At 44.3% G+C, this 20,764-nt stretch overlaps 1 protein-coding gene across 1 annotated transcript in view; it reads left to right on the top strand.

Annotated features, from left to right (window-relative positions):
- LOC144684709 (excitatory amino acid transporter 2-like) overlaps positions 1-20,764 on the top strand; it is a 214,026-nt gene that overhangs the window by 166,268 nt on the left and 26,994 nt on the right. Inside the window, exons 6-7 of the mRNA XM_078548840.1 lie at positions 5,183-5,309; positions 13,917-14,150. Of these exons, the coding sequence (XP_078404966.1) occupies positions 5,183-5,309; positions 13,917-14,150 (361 nt within the window). The remainder of the gene's footprint in view (positions 1-5,182; positions 5,310-13,916; positions 14,151-20,764) is intronic.

Below are 20,764 nucleotides of genomic sequence, written 5' to 3'. Positions count from 1 at the left end.
ACTGCAAAAATACAGTATTCAAGGTGTGGTCTCACCAATGCCCTGTATAACTGAAGCATAACATCCTTACTTTTATGTTCAATCCCTCTCGTAATAAAGGATAGCATTCCATTAGCCTTCTTAATTACTTGCTGCACCTGCATACTAACTTTTTATGACTCATGTACTAGAACACCTAGTTCCCTCTGTACCTCAGAATTATGCAGCTGTTCTCCATTTAAATAATACTCTGCTTTTTTGTTCTTCCTGCCAAAGTGAACAACTTCGCTTTTTCCCACATTAAACTCCATTTGCCAGATCTTTGCCCACTCACTCAACCTATCTATATCCATCTGCAACCTCCGCATGTCCTCTTCACAACATACTTTCCTACCTATCTTTGTGTCATCTGCAAATTTAGCTACCATGTCTTCACTACCCTCATCTAAGTCATTGATGTAAATTGTAAAAAGTTGAGGCCTCAGTACAGACCCCTGTGGGACTCCACTCATCACATCCTGTCATTCAGAAAAAGACCCATCTATACATACTCTCTGCTTTCTGCCAGCCAGCCAATCTTCTATCCATGCTAACATGTTACCCATTATACCATGCACTTTTATTTCCCATAATAAATCATTGATGTGGCACCTCATCAAATGCCTTCTGGAAATCCAAGTACAGTACGTCTACAGCCCCCCCGCCCTTTATTCACTGCGCATGTTACTCCTTCAAAAAACTCCAATAAATTGGTTAAACATGATTTTCCTTTCACAAAACCATACTGACTTTTCCCAATTGCATTGAGCTCTTCTTAGTGCCCAGCTAAAACCTTCTTAATGATTGATTCTAATAACTTCCCCACAACAGATGTCAGGCTAACTGGACTATAGCGCTATGGCTGTACCTAATTGTGTCCTGAGCAGAGGCCACAGACCTACACTCTGCAGCCAGAATCAGGAGAAATGGGAACATTAGCCATTTCTCTTCTAACACTAGGCCAGGGGTGCTGAGTCCAATTGTTGGTGCACTTTCCCTTTAATAGCCAGCCAGTGCAGTGCTGCTGCAGGTAGAATGTATGCAGGTAACACAAGAACTAGGAGCAGTGGTGGACCATACAGTCCCTCAAGCCTGCTCTGCCAATTAATATGATCATGGTGGATCTTTGACCTCAACTCCACTTTCCTGCGCGATCCCCATATCCCTTGATTCCCATGAAAATACTCGATGTCTCAGCATTTGCTAACTTTTGGAGTAGAAAGTTCCAAAGATTCACACTTCTCCGAATGAAGAAAGCTCTCCATCTCAGTCTGAAATGGCCGATCATTTATCCTGAGACTATGCCCCATAATTATGGACTCTCCATCCAAGAGAAACAGCTTCTCAGCATTTACCTTGTCAAACCCTCTCACAATCTGATATGTTTCAATAAGGTCACCTCTCATTCTTCCAAATTCCAGAGAGTATCGGTTCATTCTACTCTAGCTCTCCTCATTGGCCAACTCTTTCATGCCAGGAATCAATCAGGGGCTCTCATTTCACCCCAGTGAGACAAGTATATCCTTTCTTAGGCATGGGGACTTAAATTGTGCACAGTACTCTAGTTGTGGTTTCACCAAAGCCCTGTATAATTGTAGCCAGACTTCCTTGGTTTTACACCCCAATCCCCTTGCAATAAAGACCAACATGCCATTAGCCCTCCTAATCACTTGTTGTACCTGTATGTCAACTTTCTATGTTTCATGTACAAGGGCACCCAAATCCCCTTGAACACCAACATTTAATAGTTTCTCACCACTTAAAAATTATTCAGTTTTTCTATTCTTCCTAAATAAATAACCTCACATTTCCCCACATTATACATCATTTGCCACTCTCTTGCCCTCTCACTTAGCCCTTAGTCTATAACCCTTTGCATACTCTGCGTCCTCCTCACAGCTTACTTTCCCACCTAGCTTTGCATCATCAGCAATGGATACATTACTCTCAGTTCCCTCACCTAATATAGATTGTAAGTATAAACAAGAAACGTTGGAAATACTCAGCAAATCAGGCAGCACCTGTGGAAGCTTTACATTTTGCACTCAACAGGACAGGTGCAATGATGCCAAATTTCAAAGGGAGCAACAATTTATACTGCATGAGAAAAAGGTACCAATTGGTTGGCAAGTGGACTGTGATTGGTCAAGGAACTATTGTCCCTTACTCTTTTATTTAAGTCAAAAATGTGCAATGCCTGGACATGTTCCTTTTGCCTGCAAACAACAGGCAAACAACCCTGTGTATGAATATATATAGATTCTTGCAAGTGTAACTGAGCCACATTGGGAACCTGACTGATAATCTTAAATTGGTTGTTGGTATAATTCCTCACACACTCAAGCAAGTTCAGCAAGTGCTGTCCACTCCTTGAATCATACCTAACATTAAACATTGGGCAGAATTTTGCCCTTGGTGGGCGTGCGGGCCCCGCCGGCTTGGCGGCGGGTGGGCAGCCGACGGGGCCTGCCGCCATTTTAAGCGGGCAAGCCAATTAAGGCCTGCCCAGCGGGCATCCCCGACGGGAAGCGCTATGCGCTTCCTGTTCCGGGGGTGGGTGGGGGGGAGGGAATCCCCAGCTGTCAAAGTGTGCTCTTTCGCGCATGCGTGTGAAAGAGTGCACTTCTCCCTGAGGCAAAGTCCTGTCTCAGGGAGAATACTGATAGTGTCAAAAACATTAAAAAATTATTAACATGGCCCCCTCATGTGACAATGTCACACGAGATGGGACATGTTAATAAAGAACACGTACAGTTTATTAATTTTTTACAATGCGGACATGAAACTTCGTCCCGCCAGTGGATGAAGTTTCATCAATAATCTGGAGCCCGCTGGGGCTCCTGGCCTGCCCGCCAGCCTTAAGGTTGGATGGGCAGGTCTTTAATTACTTTAAATAGCCTGTCAATGGCCTCAATTGGCCATTGACAGGTCAGCTGATTTCGCTGTCCACCCGCCTTCCTAAAAATTGAAGTGGACCGGGATGATGTTGGGGATTCCTCCCGACGTCATCCCGCGTCATTTTCCCCTCGGCAACCGGGCCCCACCCCCAAATCGCTGAGTGGAAAATCCTGGCAATTATGTTCTGCATTTTGCAAGCATGGGCTAGTTGAGTATGGTCAGTACTCTGCCCATCATGAACAACTAAAGGAACGTGCTGTTTGGTGTGATCCACCAGTCATTGGGGCGTGCGGCCTATGTACCTGGCATCACACTGGCACTGAAATTCATATAACACATCACCCAATTGTGTGGTGGGCAGAAAATGTTTTTGACTTGATGGTAAATTCCTGTTAATGGAAAATACCATTCATGTTGCTACTGCATAGTAACAGCACGATATGACTAGCTTCACCTGTTGCTCTAATTTTTGAGATACTTTACCCTTCCAGGGTAATTTGAGCAAGACTGGGCACTTTTCAGGTATGAAAGTGACAACTTTAATTGAGCACATTAAGGTATGTAAGGAAATTCTTACATGCAGCTGCATGGCAAATGTATCATCTACATATTGAAAATAGTACGGATAGGAGGTTAGAAACAGATTTCTCATGGATGCTGATGAAAATGTTAATGTGAGCTGAGCCCAGAGGGGAATCCCGTGGCAAGTTTTAAACTGCTGCTATGCTGTAGCAACATGAGGGGCTTTTCTTACCTACAGGATGCTGCCATCAAGTCAAAAAGGTGTTCTGCCTACCACAAATGAGTAATGTGGTATGCGGATTTCAGTGCTGGTGTGATGCCAGGTACTTAGGCTGTATCTCCCAATGACTGGCAGATCATATCGAACAGCACATCCCTTCGGCTCTTTGCAATAGGCGGAGTACTCAACCAGCCTGCACTTGCAAAATTCAGAACATAATGCCTAATGTTAGATGTGATTCCATGACAGCACTTGCTGAACAATCTTGAGTATGTTAAGAATTGCACTAATAACCAATTTAAGATTATCAGTCAGGCTTACAATGGGGCTCACTTACGCTACCTTGAAGCTACATATATTCATGTGCAGGGACCTGTCATCTGCAGGCAAAAGGAACGTGTCCAAGCATTGTACCTTTATTGACTTAAATAAAGGAGTGGGGGGACAATAGTTCCCTAGTGCATTTTCCATGGCAATTAGCTGACTTGCCAGCCAATCAGCACCCTTTTCTCATGCATTTCAAATTGCTGTTGCCTTTAAAATTTGGCATTCTTGTATCTGTCCTGATGAGTACAAGATGAAAAGCTTCAACAGCATGTCTCTGCTTTCAACAATATTTTTAGATCTAATTGCTTACCTGGAGGATACTGTGCTCTTAATATTTAGATAAATAGTAAACACTAAGTTCAGATTCTTCAACTTCCACCACTCCTTCTGCCATACTGACCATGGCAGCGTTTTTTAGATTTACCCCTCAGTTTGTCAGGTATCAGTTGCTGCTCTCTATCTCCACTCCTTTAAGTCGCTGGTCTTCTGGGTTTCTATGCTTTTTAATCAGCTGCCCCTCACTGTTGTCGCTCTTTTTAAATTACTGATTCTCAGGGTTCCTGCTCTTTATGATCAGCTTCCATTTACCAGCACACCAATTAAGTCATTGGTAGTCGAGATACCAGGCCAACTGTGGTAAGTGAAGGAATGGGGACACTAGACTTGGAATGTCCCATCAGGCATCGACCTGCATTTAATGATGAATCATCTATTGGAGACACTCCCATTAGAGAATCCCTGGATTGAGAATCTCCCAAGTGAGAATCTCTCGAGTGATAATCTCCCGTTAGAGAATCTCCCATTAATGAATCTCCCATTAGTGAATCTCCTGAGTGATGAGTGATAATCTCCCATTAGAGAATCTCCTATTAGAGAATCTCCCGGTAAAGAAACTTTCTGTTAGAGAGACCATCCAATTATTATATCCATTCATTTCATGGGTGGTGCTTATATGTGCGGTTTATAAAGTGAGCAATGTATATATCAGGCAGTTTATATAAGCAGTGGTTAATACAAGGGACAGTTTATATATTGAGGGGTTTAAAGAAGGAGCCACATCAGTTTCAGTCTGGAGCTACAGCTTGTAAATCTACCCCAGACTGTGTACATGTTTGGTTGGGTTATTTAGTAGTCATGGCTCTTTGGAAATGGCACATTTTCCCAGTCTCAGCATACTTGTGATTCCCTCCCTTGCAGGTTTGATTGGATTTTTCATTGCCTTTGGGATCGCAATGGGGAAAATGGGGGAGAAGGCAAAGTTGATGGTGGATTTCTTCAGCATCCTCAATGAGATTGTTATGAAGTTGGTGATAATGATTATGTGGTAAGAGTTACAGCATCAATCACTCTCATCGTTTGAACAACCATTCAATCTAAAATCAGCAAGATTGTCTGTAGGATGCCCTTCCCCACAATGTCAAATGACCATCAATATTTGCCTGCTCTGGAACCCTTTCCATTTTAACCCAATTATGGCCAATCATTCACTTTTAGGGAGGAACATTTCAACCGACCTTCATCTCATGAAACCTTTCTTCCAGCTAGAAGGGTTTCCTGAGCCTGTACAAAGGGGACATTGACCTTATGAATTAATGTTGGACATTCACTGGCTATTAGTTGATAGTTTTAACTGAAATAATAAATGCCTTTCTTAAAGAGATGGGCTGAATCTTTCAGTCTCTGGATCATTGGAGACCAGACGTCAGACTGAAATGCATGTTGGGATGTTGTACAAGTCCCAACATTTGGACCAGGAAGTTTCAACTTCCGACAGGTAACTCCCCTGCTCCCCTGCACCCTTCACAAATGACTCCACCTCTGAGCGAGAGTCAGAGACCTGGGAGAGCTCCAAAATACTTACCTGAACAGCTAACCAGGAAATGTTAGACTGATTAAAGCCTAGTCTAGCTCTTGAGTAACTCCTGAACTGAATCACTCACTAAGATTCCTCCCAACTACCTTTCTATCACCCTGACTATCCCTCCTAACCCTGTAAGAAACATCCCCTGAGCCCCCAGACTATCCTCCTGATCCCCCCCTCACCCTCCAACTACCCTTCCAACCAGCAGACTACCCTCCTCATCTGACCTGACTTTACTCCCAATGTGATTACCCACTCACCCACCTAACCTATACCCACTTTATTCTTTAATGGGATGTGGATATTAGTGGCAAGGCCAGCATTTGCTGCCCATCCCTAATTGCCATTGAACTGAGTGGCTTGCTTGGCCATTACAGAGGGCAGTTAAAAGTCAACAACATTGCTGTGGATCTGGAGTCATATATATGCCAGACCAGGTAAGGATGGCAGATTTCCTTCCTTTACAACAATCAATGATAGTTTCATGATCACCATTACTGAGACTAATTTTATATTTTAGATATTATTAACTGAATTTATATTCCATGAGCTTCCATGGTGGAATTTGAACCTATGTCCCCAGGGCATAAGCCTGAGCCTCTGGATTATTAGTTTAGTGACATTAACACCACACCACCATCTCCCCTTATTCGCTTATCCACTTCACCCAACTACCCCCCTACCGACTTACCCACCCCTATCCACCTCATCCACCTACCCTCCTACCTACTTACTCACCCCTATCCACCTCATCCACCTACCCTCCTACCCACTTACCCACACCTAACCACCTCATCCACCTACCCTCCTACCCACTTACCCACCCCTATCCACCTCATCCACCTACCCTCCTACCCACTTACCTAGACCTATCCACCTCATCCACCTACCCTCCTACCCACTTACCCACCCCTATCCACCTCATCCACCTACCCAACCACCCACTTACCCACACCTATCCACCTCATCCACCTACCCCCCTACCCACTTACCCACACCTATCCACCTCATCCACCTACCCAACCACCCACTTACCCACACCTATCCACCACATCCACCTACCCCCCTACTCGCTTACCCACACCTATCCACCTCATCCACCTACCCAACCACCCACTTACCCACACCTATCCACCACATCCACCTACCCCCCTACTCGCTTACCCACACCTATCCACCTCATCCACCTACCCCCTACCCACTTACCCACACCTATCCACCTCATCCACCTACCCCCTACCCACTTACCCACACCTATCCACCTCATCCACCTATCCCCCTACCCACTCACCCACACCTATCCACCTCATCTACCTACCCCCTACCCACTTACCCACACCTATCCACCTTAACTACCTACCCCTACCCACTTACCCACACCTATCCATCTCAACCACCTACCCTCCTACCCACTTACTCACATCTATCCACCTAATCCAACTACCCACTTATCCACTTACCCAAATATCCCCTACCAACTTGCCCATTTACCCCTTACTCACCTACCCACCTTACTCACTTACCCCCTACCCATTTACCCACCTACTTCCCTACCCACTTAGCTACACCTACTCACTCACCTCACTCACCTACCCACCTCACCCACTCACTCACCCATTTACTAATATTCAGACTGAACATTTAAACTTACTGTATGGTAGCTAATGCCTTAAAGAGGCATTCCGATCCGATGGATTTCTCTAACGGCCGCTGGTCTCTAAATTTCTGGGACAGCCGGGTTTGGAGGACACCAGTGGAAAGGCAGAGTAAATTTCCAGAACCTGCAGCAATCCGATGATGATTGCCGCTCCTAGGAAGATCTTGGCCATCGAGTTAATATTAGTGTTAAGTTGCATCTGTCTGGCATCAATCTGATGAGTTCGAAAGGGATTGTTTTCTTTCCCTGGTTGGAAAACATGATATAACAATCACAACTTGTATTTACAAAGGGCCTTTAGGGTAATAAGTCATCCCAAGGTGTATCACAGGATCATTTTAAAACAAAATGTTCACTGAGCCATATAAAGAGATATTGAGGCAGGTGACCAAAAGCTTGGGCAGAGGTAGATTTCAAGGAGTGTCTTAAAGAGAGAAAGAGAGGGGGAGAGGTATAGGGAGGGAAATCCAGAGCTTAGGGCCCAGGCAAATAAAGGCATGGCCAGAAATAGTGGAATAAATAAAATCGGGAATGCTCGAGGACAAAGTTAGCTGGGCACAGCTAATTCGGAGAGTTTGTAGAGCTGAAGGGGATTACAAAGCTAGGGAGGGTGAAGCCATGGAAGGACTTGAAAACAAGAATTCAAATTTTAAATTTTAGATGTTACTTTATGTATTAAATTAATTATATTATCAATTAAAATTAAATATTTAATTAAATTAATATTCATTTAGAATTTAAAATAGAGCCATTGCTAACTGGAAGGTATCTGTAGGTCATCCTACAACTGGGTGAATAGGACTTGGTGAGAGTTAAGGCACAAGGAGCCAAGTTTTAGAGAGCCACAAGTTTACGGAGGATAGAATGTGGTTGGCCAACCAGAAAAACATTGGAACTGTCAAGTCCAGAGGAAACAAAGGCATGGATGAGGGTTTCAGCAGTTTGTAGAAGAGACAGCAGCCGAATCATACGAACATGCAAATTAGGAGCAGGAGTAGACCATTTGGCCCCTCAAGCCTGCTCCGCCATTCAATACGACCATGGCTGATCTGATTTTAACCTCAACTCCACTCGCTGCCTACCCCTGATAACCTTTCACCACCTTGCTTATCAAGGATCTAACTAGCTCTGCCCTTAATATATTCAAAAATTCTGCCTCCACTGCCCTTTGAGGAAGAGAGCTTCAAAGACTCACAACCCTCTGGGAGAAAAATTTTTTTCCGCATCTCTGTCTTAAATGGGCGACCCCTTATTTTTAAACAGTGAACACTTGGGTGAATAGGACTTGGTGTGAGTTAAGGCACAAGCAGCCGAACCACTGAAGACAAGTCATAAAAGAGGAGGAAGGATTGCACAGTCACATGGGATGTCATTTGTGAATTTGCTGAGAGCTGCCTTGGTACTGTAGGAGGGGAAGAAATCTGATTGGAGCAATTCAAGCATAGAGTTAAAGGAAAGATGAGTACAGATATGGGAGGTGACAACATACTGAATGATTTTAGAGGGGAAAGTGAGGTTGGAAATGGGGTGGTAATTTACTTGGGGGAGGTCTTGTGGTGCTCTGGGCCAGAAGCTCTGGATTCAAGTCCCACTTTGGGACTTGATGGCCATGGAAGGTATGTTCATAATATGGTCAAACAGATTGATTATCACCCTGTAAGTGCTTCCAATACGCTTGATGGCAGGTGGTAAGAGCAGGAGAGTTTCCTGGTCAGCCATACTGCAGAAGGTATTGACAAACCACTGCATAATTTGCCAAGCATGATCATGGGCCAGTCCATGGTTGCCAACAGCCACTTAGGGCATGGTACCTGAAGGAGGAGGAGTTTACATGGGGAGGTGGCAAGATTTTATTTTTTGGGGAGAAGGGTAATTATGGCAAATTTGAAAGAGGGAGGGACAGTGAGGAAAGGGGATCATTTACAATATCAGCTAACATGGGAGCCAGAAATAGAAGCTGGGTCATCAGCAGTTTACTAGAAATAGAGGGAGTAGGAGTTGGATTTCATGCACTAGATGAGCTCAGAGAGTGTGTAAGGGGCGATAGAAGAGAAAATAAGAGATTAGAGATACCTGAGATTAATAACACAGAATCACACACACACAGAATCATACAGTGCAGAAGAGGCCCTTCGGCCCATCGAGTCTGCACTGACACATGAGAAACACCTGACCTACTTACCTAATCCCATTTAACAGCACTTGGCCCATAGCCTTGAATGTTATGACGTGCCAAGTGCTCATCCAGGTACTTTTTAAAGGATGTGAGGCAACCCACCCCCACCACCCTCCCAGGCAGTGCATTCTAGACTGTTACCACCCTCTGGGTAAAAAAGTTTTTCCTCACATCCCCCCTAAACCTTCTGCCCCTCACCTTGAACTTATGTCCCCCCGTGACTGACCCTTCAACTAAGGGGAACAGCAGCTCCCTATCCACCCTGTCCATGCCCCTCATAATTTTGTACACCTCGATCAGGTCACCCCTCAGCCTTCTCTGCTCCAACGAAAACCACCCAAGTCTATCCAACCTCTCTTCATAACTTAAATGTTTCATCCCAGGCAACACCCTGGTGAATCTCCTCTGCACCCCCTCCAGTGCAATCACATCCTTCCTATAATGTGGCGACCAGAGCTGCACACAGTATTCCAGCTGTGGCCTCACCAAGGTTCTATACAACTCCAACATGATCTCCCTGCTTTTGTAACCTATGCCTCGATTGATAAAGGTAAGTGTCCCATATGCCTTTTTCACCACCCCACTAACATGTCTCTCCTCCTTCAGAGATCTATGGACACACATGCCAAGGTCCCTTTGTTCCTCAGAACTTCCTAGTGCCATGCCATTCATTGAATACATCCTTGTCAAATTACTCCTTCCAAAGTGTATCACCTCACACTTTTCAGGGTTAAATCTGCCACTTATCTGCCCATTTGACCATCCCGTCTATATCTTTCTGTAGCCCAAGACACTCAACCTCACTGTTAACCACCTGGCCAATCTTTGTGTCAACAAAGAGTTAATTCCTGGCCTAATTCTGTACATACAATCAGCTTAACAGTTGAATTTTCATCAAAAATCCACTAAAAGCTTAAGGAGAAATTTCTTTATCCAGAGAGTGGTTAGAATGTGGAACTTGCTACTGCACGGACTAACTGAGGTGGGTAATATAGATGCATTTAAAGGGATGCTAGCTAAACACAAGGAGAAAGGAATAGAGGATATGTTGAGTTAGATGAAGTAGACTGGGGGGAGGTTTGGCATGAGCATTGACCAGTGGGCTGAGTGGCATGTTTCTGTGCTGTAAATTCTTAATCTATGCAATAATGAACCATAATCCTAAAATTAGAGCTGGGCCATTTAGGCCATTTTTGGGAAGATGGTAGCATCGTGGTAATATCATTGGGCTAGTAATCCAGAGGCCCAGGCCAATGCTCTGGGGACACTGGGTCAAATCTCACCATGACAGTTGGTGGAATTAAAATTCAATTCATAAATATGGAATATAAAGCTAGTCTCAATAAAGGTGACCACGAAACTATCAATTGTTGTTAAAACCCATCTGCTTCACTAATGTTCTTTAGGGAAAGAAATCTGCCTCCTTACCTGCCCTGGACTACATTAGAATCCCAGACCCATAGCAGTGTGCTTGACTCTTAACTGCCCTCTGAAGTGGCTTAGCAAGTCACTCAGTCCAATGACAATTAGTGATGGGCAACAAATGCTGGCCTTGCCAGCAATGCCCATATCCCAGGAAAGAATAAGAGAAAAGGAGTGAAAATTTTAGTTGGTAAGGTTACCAAAGAAAATGGAGCAAGGATGGGTTAATGGGACTAAAGTGTAAATCACCCATGATCTAATTAAATGGCAGAGTTGGTTCTAGGGGCTGAATGGTCTATTACTTATTACTGGTCCTATAGTCACACCACACAAGTGCCAGAAAATGACTATCTCCAACAAGAGAGGATCTAACCACCGCCCCTTGTTGTTCAATGGCATTACCATCACTGAATCCCTCAGTATCAACATCCTGGGGGTTACCATTGACAAGAAACTGAACTGAACTAGCCATATAAATATTGTGGCTACAAGAGCAGGTCAGGGGCTGGGAATTCTGTGACGAGTAACTCACCTCCTGACTCCCCAAAGCCTGTCCACCATCTACAAGGCACAAGTTAGGAGTGTAATGGAATACTGCCCACTTGTCTGGATGAGTGCAGCTCCAACAACATTCAAGAAACTCGATACCATCCGGGACAAAGCAGCCTGCTTGATCAGCACCCTATCCACCACCTTCAACATCCACTCCCTCCACCACAAACACACAGTGGCAGCAGTGTGTACCATCTACAAAGTTGCACTGAGTAACTCACCAAGGCTACTTCGACAGCACCTTTAAAACCCGTGACCTCTACCACCTGGGAGAACAAGGGCAGGAGATAGATGGAAACACCACCACCCATGGAAGTTCCCCTCCAAGTCACTCACCATCCTGACTTGGAAATATATCGCCGTTCCTTCACTGCCGCTGGGTCAAAATCTTGGAACTCCCTCCATAACAGCACTGTGGGTGTGCCTACACCACATGGACTGCAGCAGCTCAAGAAGGCAGCTCACCACCACCTTCTCAAGGGCAATTAGGGATGGGTAATAAATGCTGGCAAAGCCAGCAATGCCATGAATGAATAGAAAAAAATTCCTAACCTAACTCAACTGTGTTATGTGATAGTGATCTCTAGCCCATTCAATACAGCCCAAATCTTCTCTGACTCCTGCAAAATTTGGGTGCTTTACAAAGCCTAAACCATACTATATGATCATTTAAAGACTAACCTCAGCGTTTGTTCCAAGCTGCTTGATTAGATTATGAGTATGTTATGCTTTTAAAACTTTCATCAGATATTTTCCTCATGTTCAGTAAGATGTCTTGTGTGTGAGCCCTTGCTCAGTATGAACCAGAGTGTGTCTTATTCACACAGTACACCCAAGAGATGACCAAGAAACCTCATTGTTGTATTTAATTGATTGAATTGACAGTTGCCTTCTTGTGATCAGTTTTTAGACATTGGAATAATATAAGCCTTACTTATGATATAAATTACAAATTTGTCTTATTAGAAATAAATGATTCGTGGAGAATCGACAGCAGATTTGCCTTCATTACAAAATGTTTGCCTTGTATCTCTTGGGCTACAAAATTAAAAAGCTTGACACTTTGCAAACTCTGTATATAATGCAAACCCTGGCCAAGCATCTGAAGATCAAGAAAGAAGAAAGACTTGCATTTATATAGTGCTTTTTACAACCACTGGACATCTCAAAGCACTTGAAATGTAGTCACTGATGTAATGTAGGAAATGTGGCAGCTAATTTCACCCAGCAAGCTCCCCACAAACAGCTATGTGATAACGACTAAGTAATTTGTTTTGTGATACTAATTATGCAATTAGCCAGGACACTGGAGATAACTCCACAGCCCATCTTCACATAGTCCCACGGGGTCTTTTATATCCACCTGAGACCACAGAAAGTGCCTCGGTTTAATATCTTATCCAAAGGCAGCAGCTTCTACAATGCACCACTCATTCAGTACTGCACTGAAGTGTCAGACTAGATTTTTGCATTCAAGTTCTGGAATGAGGCTTGGACCCAGAACCTTATGTCTCAGAGGTAAGAGTGCTTCCATTGAATCGTGGCTGACGCTTGAATCTTAATTTCATTTAACCTTCATGAAGTTTTTAGGTATTCACCATTATCTCAGTGAGCCCAAAATGACTGAAGAACTGGGAGAACTGCCTGGGAACAGAACTTCATGTTCGGACTCCACTGGGATATCTTCCTGTCATGCCAACTGGTGTCCATGTATCACAACTTTTTGTCAGATAAGCATTCCAATAGTACCGGCTGGCTTTAACTTGACCATCTCAAAATGGAAGATGGGCACATATCATTTCAAACCTGTTTGTAAGAGCACTCACTGTTGTAAAATTGCACCATACACTCGCCATGTCCACAAAAAGGTCCAACAAACAACAATTAGATAAGGACCAAATGTTTTAGATGTTGGCTGAGGAATAAATATTAGCCAGGACACTGGGGATAACTCCTCTGCTCTCTTTCACAATAATGCTGGGGACCTTTTACATACGTCTGAGATGGCAGACAGGGCCTCAGTTTAACATCTCATCTGAAAGACGGCAATCCTGATAGTGCAGCACTCCATCAGTACTGTACTTGGAATATCCACCTACATTTAATGCTCAAGTCCTTCAAGTGAGGCTTGAACCCATGACCTTTTGACTTAGAGGTCAGAGTACTATAGGCCACTGAGCCACAACAGACAGGCAGGCAAAGTGCTAATCTTTGAGGTTTCTCTCTGAGTTCTAACTTTTGATGTTTCCTTTGTGTTATTAAGGTACTCTCCCTTCGGCATTGCCTGTTTAATTTGTGGAAAGATTGTGGCCATTAAAGACTTGGAGGTCGTTGCTAGGCAACTGGGCATGTACATGGTGACAGTAATCACTGGGCTCATCATCCATGGAGGGATCATCTTGCCACTGATGTATTTTGTGATAACCAGGAAAAATCCGTTCTCATTCTTAGCAGGGATCTTCCAGGCCTGGATCACTGCTTTAGGAACTGCATCAAGGTACTAAGCCGAATGTTGCTTCTTGGGGTTTGTTTTGGCAGAAGGGAAAACATTTGCACAAGTCAGAGGTGTTTAAGCCACTTTGTGTGAACCGTCACACCCATTTATGAATAGATGTAATGTCCTCAGTGAGGAGGAGGAAGGGTCACAAGAAGACATTGGAACAGGGTTTTCAACTGTCCAAGATTTTCCCGGATCGTCCAGGAATTGAAGCACAATGTCCCAGACACTACAGCGAGCAAGACTCCCAGTGACATATAAATAAACACAGGGGTGGGAAACTAGGCTGTTTGAGTGGCAGTTTAGGAGTCATCTAATCTGTATAACACGATGGCGGTCCCACACAGCAAGGGTGGGGAGATTAGGTTTAATCTCTGAACTCTGGCTGCAGTCCTGCCAGAGCATGAGGACAAGTAACTGGGAGCAAATGGGTCAGGAGCAGCTGGGAGCAGGGAGCCGGAAGCATGGATCAGAGAGGATGGAGCAGGGAGGAAGGAGCAAGCAGCAGGGATTTGGGAGCCAAAAGAAAGGAGGATGTAACATGGATCCAGGAACAGGGATAAAGGGTCAAGGAACTGGTGACAGGGAGCAGGGGACTGGGGGGAGTGAGGAGGGAGCAAATGACAGAAATCTGAGAGAGAGAAGGAGAGAGCAAGACAAACCTGAGAGCTGATATGGGAATAATGCCAAAAATAGTGGAGCTATGAAGGTCAAGTGGTTACAAAAAAATATTTAAAAATGCTAGAAAATGATGGTCATGAATCTGACGGTGTGATTTGTTGTGGTTTGGTTTTGAAGATCATGGTATGGTTTGTCGTGTTTTGGTTATGAATCTGATGGTGTGGTTTGTTGTGTTTTGGTTATGAATCTGATGGTGTGGTTTGTTGTGTTTTGGCTATGAAGCTGATGGTGTGGTTTGTTGTGTTTTTGGTTATGAATCTGATGGTGTGGTTTGTTGTGTTTTGGTTATGAATCTGATGGTGTGGTTTGTTATGTTTTTGGTTATGAATCTGATGGTGTGGTTTGTTGTGTTTTGGCTATGAAGCTGATGTTATGGTTTGTTATGTTTTTGGTTATGAATCTGATGGTGTGGTTTGTTGTGTTTTGGCTATGAATCTGATGGTGTGGTTTGTTGTGTTTTTGGTTATGAATCTGATGGTGTGGTTTGTTGTGTTTTGGCCATGAAGCTGATGGTGTGGTTTGTTGTGTTTTTGGTTATGAATCTGATGGTGTGGTTTGTTGTGTTTTGGTTATGAATCTGATGGTGTGGTTTGTTATGTTTTGGCTATGCAGCTGATGGTGTAGTTTGTTTTGGTTTGTTATGAAGCTGACGGTGTAGTTTGTTATGTTTTGGCTCTGAAGCTGATGGTGTGGTTTGTTATGTTTTGGCTATGAAGCTGATGGTGTGGTTTGTTATGTTTTGGCTCTGAAGCTGATGGTGTGGTTTGTTATGTTTTGGCTATGAAGCTGATGGTGTGGTTTGTTATGTTTTGGCTATGAAGCTGATGTTATGGTTTGTTATGTTTTTGGTTATGAAGCTGATGGTGTGGTTTGTTATGTTTTTGGTTATGAAGCTGATGGTGTGGTTTGTTATGTTTTGGCTATGAATCTGATGGTATGGTTTGTTATGTTTTGGCTATGAAGCTGATGGTATAGTTTGTTATGTTTTGGCTATGGAGCTGATGGTGTGGTTTGTTATGTTTTGGCTGTGAAGCTGATGGTGTGGTTTGTTCATTTCTGGTTATGCAGCTGATGGTGTGGTTTGTTATGTTTTGGCTATGAAGCTGATGGTGTGTTTTGTTGATTTCTGGTTATGCCGCTGATGGTGTGGTTTGTTGATTTCTGGTTATGCCGCTGATGGTGTGGTTTGTTGATTTCTGGTTATGCCGCTGATGGTGTGGTTTGTTGATTTCTGGTTATGCAGCTGATGTTGTGGTTTGTTGATTTCTGGTTATGAAGCTGATGGTGTGGTTTGTTGATTTCTGGTTTTGCAGCTGATGGTGTGGTTTGTTGATTTCTGGTTATGCAGCTGATGGTGTGGTTTGTTATGTTTTGGCTATGCAGCTTATGGTGTGGTTTGTTGATTTCTGGTTATGCAGCTGATGGTGTGGTTTGTTATGTTTTGGCTATGCAGCTTATGGTGTGGTTTGTTGATTTCTGGTTATGCAGCTGATGGTGTGGTTTGTTCTGTTTCTGTTTATGATTCTGATGGTGTGGTTTGTTTCGGCTTTTCTTATGAAGCCCTGTGGTTCCTCCCAGCGGTCTACAGTTCCATGTGGCTTTTTCCCAGTTTATTCTCTTTAACCGGGATATCTCCCTGTCCCTTGTCTGGGACTCTTCTCCGATTATGCTGCCCTGCTCTGGGTCACATGATCGGGGTTTTCACACCGTTTTCTTTTTATGCAGGCTCACTGACCCCGCCTCCTCGGCCTGAAGATCTACACACGTTGGGCTGCGTACGCGCATCCCGCTCCTGGTCCATGCATGCACTGAGTTCAAGCAGCCAGGGCTCACCCCCTTGGCCAGCTCTGGCATCATTGACAGTTGGCGCTCAGGGAACGGCCAGACCTTAACACTTCAACATCCATGCAAATACGGTACTCACCCATGCCGAGCTCAGCAGGTCGTTGAACCTTTTGTGGCACTGCACCCATGTGCACCTTATGATGTCATGGCTGTTGACCTTGGCTGCCATCTCCTCCCAAGGTTTTTGGTCTGATGCAGTGGCCTCCTCCTGCCATCCCTGCATACGAGGGTATCCTGCCTGACACCCACCTCCTCCACGAGAACTAGGAGGCGCTCATCCGAGAAACGGGTGGTCTGAGTGCCCACCCAACCTGCCCTCCTGCCTGATGTCTCCAGGCTGCAGAAATGTTCTCCCCTGGCAGCCTTCAGGGAGCTGCCTCTGCTGATTTTAAACCGTCTGCCGGGTCACCATTGGACCCGGCGCCCGACAGGCCCCCACCCCCGCCCGGCCCTTCCCGACCATTGGGAAGGCGCATTTCATGCTGGGTGGGCCTTAATTGGTCAGGGTCGCAGTTGGGGCCTGTTTCCTGGCTGCTCCTGGACCTGCTGATCACGCGTGCTTGACAACTGGAAACTTCAGGCCATTAGAAGCAATGGGTTTCTCACAGGTTTCACTTTCTAGAGCAGTTTTCTCTTTGGAAATTCCTGCCACTTCCACCAAAGCCACTGTTTTAACATCCATTGCCTTTAATGATACCATCTTTTCTGAAGACTCTTAAAGTGCCCTTATTATTGCCACCAATTTACAGTTTAGCTTTCAACAATTGGCTTTGAGATGCCCAGTCTTATAGTAATAAAAGCATACTGGTTTCTTTACATCACTTTTATCTTTTATACTATAATGTTCATTAACTGAAATAGCTTATGCCTTCTCCCTGAAACTGGAGTCTTTTCTATTCCTCCATCTTCCAGTGGGTTTACATATGGAAAGCTACTGCTCCCTAGCTGCCTATGTAATATATCATACCCATCTGCCGTAACCACTCCTTCCCTTACCTTAGAAACCTTATGGTTTTCCGGGTGTGACCTAATTGCTATTGGAATGCTGTTTCAAAATTCTTCTATGATTATTAGCTCTCTCATATTCTCTAAAGTTTGTTCTAACTTTATTGATCGAAACCACCTGTCACACAATTCTTTCAATATTTGTTTGTCAACAATATTTCTTTCTCCCTAGCAAATTCTTCACATGTTTTCTTGGGCTTTTTCTTTAAAATACGAAATTTCAACTGATGTGCTTCAGGGGCAAGCTCACGTACATTAAGTACCACAGTTTTAATTACCTCATAACCCGAGGATTGTTCTTCTGAAAGGCTAGAATACATATCCAGAGCTTTCCCAACCAAGATGCTTTGTGAAATGAGAGCCCTTTGGCCACTTTAGCTGTGTAGATACCTTTTCAAATGAGACAAAATATCTCTCAACTCTGTCTTCAGTGACTTTAGACACTAGGTAAGTATTTTCTTATATATCAAAGCTAGGAGTGGGACTCAATTCCTCATCCAAACTGCTAGACTCTCAACTGTAACCTAAGGTTTTCTCTGTCCAGTTCATGCTGTCTGATTTCTTTCTCTCTTTGAAACTCAAGCTTTTGCATTTCCATGGGCGGGATTTTCGGGTGGTCAGGCAGGCGCGGCGGGCGGGCCCTGGAGTGGCTGCAAAACGGCCCACCACCCGTGATCGAACCCTGACTGGAATTTAACGTCCAGCCAGTGTGAAAGGCACACTGAGAAGCTTAGCGCTGCTGGGGTGGGGGCAGGAGGAGGGTGAGCGCAAAAGGCTGCATATGCCTGGGGGAGCACGCACTGAAAGCTCCCTAAAGGCAGGCAGCTGCCTCAGGGAGCTGAAGAATAGTAAAATCAAAAATAAAGATTTTGAAAATCGGAAAATAATGTCCCCACATAGGACTCATTCACATGAACAGAAATATAATAAAAATTATGTCAACACATTTTTTAAAATTAATGTTGGAAACCTCATCCTGCCCGTGGATAAGATTTCCTAAAAAATCCAAAGGCCGCCTGCCCGCCAACAGTAACGTTGGATGGGCAGTGAAAAATACAAATTAATTAATTGATTAATAGGCCTTAATAGGCTTCAATAGGCCTCTTAATTGCTGGCGGGTGAACTGTCGACTTGCGTGCACCCACCGACCAAACTATAGTCTGAGTGTGTGATGACGCCCAGACGCTCACCCATGCTTGGGTGTGTTGAGTGCGCGCCCACATGCTGAGCAGAAAATCCTGCCCCATTTCTTTTCCAAGTTCAAGTTTCTGCTTTTCTCTATCTCTTTTTATCTCAAGCTGCTTCATCTTCAACTGAATTCTAGCTAACTCAATCTGTGTTATACATGTGTCAAGCTTTCTTTTTCCAATCCCAGGTGCTGTGCTGTTACCTCAATTACATCTGATTTCTTAGCCCCTGCTTTTAACTCTAACTTCAACTTTTCTGCTAATGCGATTAATCTAGCCTTGGTTAATTGTTAGAAATCACTCAAGGGTAAATCTCCCCTTCCCAGAAAAGTTCTAACAATTGACAAAGAAATTTTGCTTTTCCATCAGAATAGTAAAAGTCACAGCGAAAATTTTTATCAGCCCGAACCTCAACAAGTATCAGCGCTCATATTTGTCTATGGATTCAAACTCCCACAAGAGTCCCCAGTTTATGTTATGACCCTGGACCAGCCCCCACATCCCCCACTCCACCGCACCCCACCATCTGCCAAAGCTTTTGGTATAAACCGGTGAGGGACCAGTAACCTTTTGTCTAAAGTAAACAAAGCTTGAGATCCAAGACTCTTGCCAAGGGAATAAAACCACAGGATTCCACGGTTTTTGAACACACAAAATAAACTTTACTGTACAAGGTCAGAAATATAAAACAATTTACAATATCTATCTTATAGTCTAACATTCAGGGTTAATATGAGGTAAATGTGAATTAACACACAAACTGTGGTCTAACACCAAACTACACATTAAGTAGCAAATAGTCTTTACCTTCAAAGCTCTAGCCTTTGAATTCCCTTCAGAAATTGCTCCCAGTTGGACTGCCTCAGTGACTGTTCACCTCCCAGGGTTTCAATCTCAATCTCCCAAGATTCAATTCCCCTAGCTTCCCAAGTCTGCACTCCAGCATCAATTCACAAGCACAACTTCAGCTATTTGGCCATGCCAAGCAGAATACTACTGCTTCAAAGGAGTACCTTTAGCCCAACCACCCACGGCACAGAATCACCAACTTTCTCCTGCCTCCTCAAATCTCCAGGGCTTCTCCTGAGTCCTCATTACTTAAGGACTGCTAACTGCAGCACTTCTATGAATTGAAACCTCTTTCCTCGTTCCTCTTCTGGGTGGTTCCTACCCCAGCCTCCCCGTGGCTCCTTTCTCTTTAATTGGGACCTCTCCCTATTGCCTCTCTCTGTTCCCTATCTGGGAATCTTCTCCGATTATGGTGCCTTGCTCCTGGGTCACATGACCGATGTTTTAGTACAGTTTTCTTTTTACCCAGGCGCACTGGGCTAGTGCCCTCTGCCCGAAGAACTACAAACACTGGACTACACATGCTCAGTCTGCTCCTGCTCCAGGTGTGTGTGGAAACTCCTGAGGCTGTTTGGGCCTTGGAGTTCCCAACCCCTGGTCGAAGATAAGGTAAGTTTGGATCTCGTAACAGTTAAGAAGCTGATGATGTGGTTTGTGGTATGGATGGTTATGAAGGTGAAGGTGTGGTTTGTGGTATGAATGGTGAGGAAGCTGATGGCGTGGTTTGTGGTGTGGATGGTTATGAAGGTGAGGGTATGGTTTGTGGTATGGATGGTGAAGAAGCTGAGGGTGTGGTTTGTGGTATGGATGGTGAGGAAGCTGAGGGTATGGGTATGTTGTATGGATGGTTATGAAGGTGAGGGTATGGGTATGTTGTATGGATGGTTATGAAGATGAGGGTGTGGGTATGTTGTATGGATGGTTATGAAGGTGAGGGTGTGGATTGTGGTATGGATGGTTATGAATGTGAGGGTGTGGTTTGTGGTATGGATGGTTATGAAGGTGAGGGTACGGTTTGTGGTATAGATGGTTATGAAGGTGAAGGTG

Source organism: Cetorhinus maximus, chromosome 9 (assembly GCF_964194155.1).
Source record: "Cetorhinus maximus chromosome 9, sCetMax3.hap1.1, whole genome shotgun sequence".
NCBI lineage: Eukaryota > Metazoa > Chordata > Chondrichthyes > Lamniformes > Cetorhinidae > Cetorhinus > Cetorhinus maximus.
The sequence above is the reverse complement of the archived record's forward strand: the minus strand, read 5'-3'. Positions and strand labels throughout refer to the sequence as shown.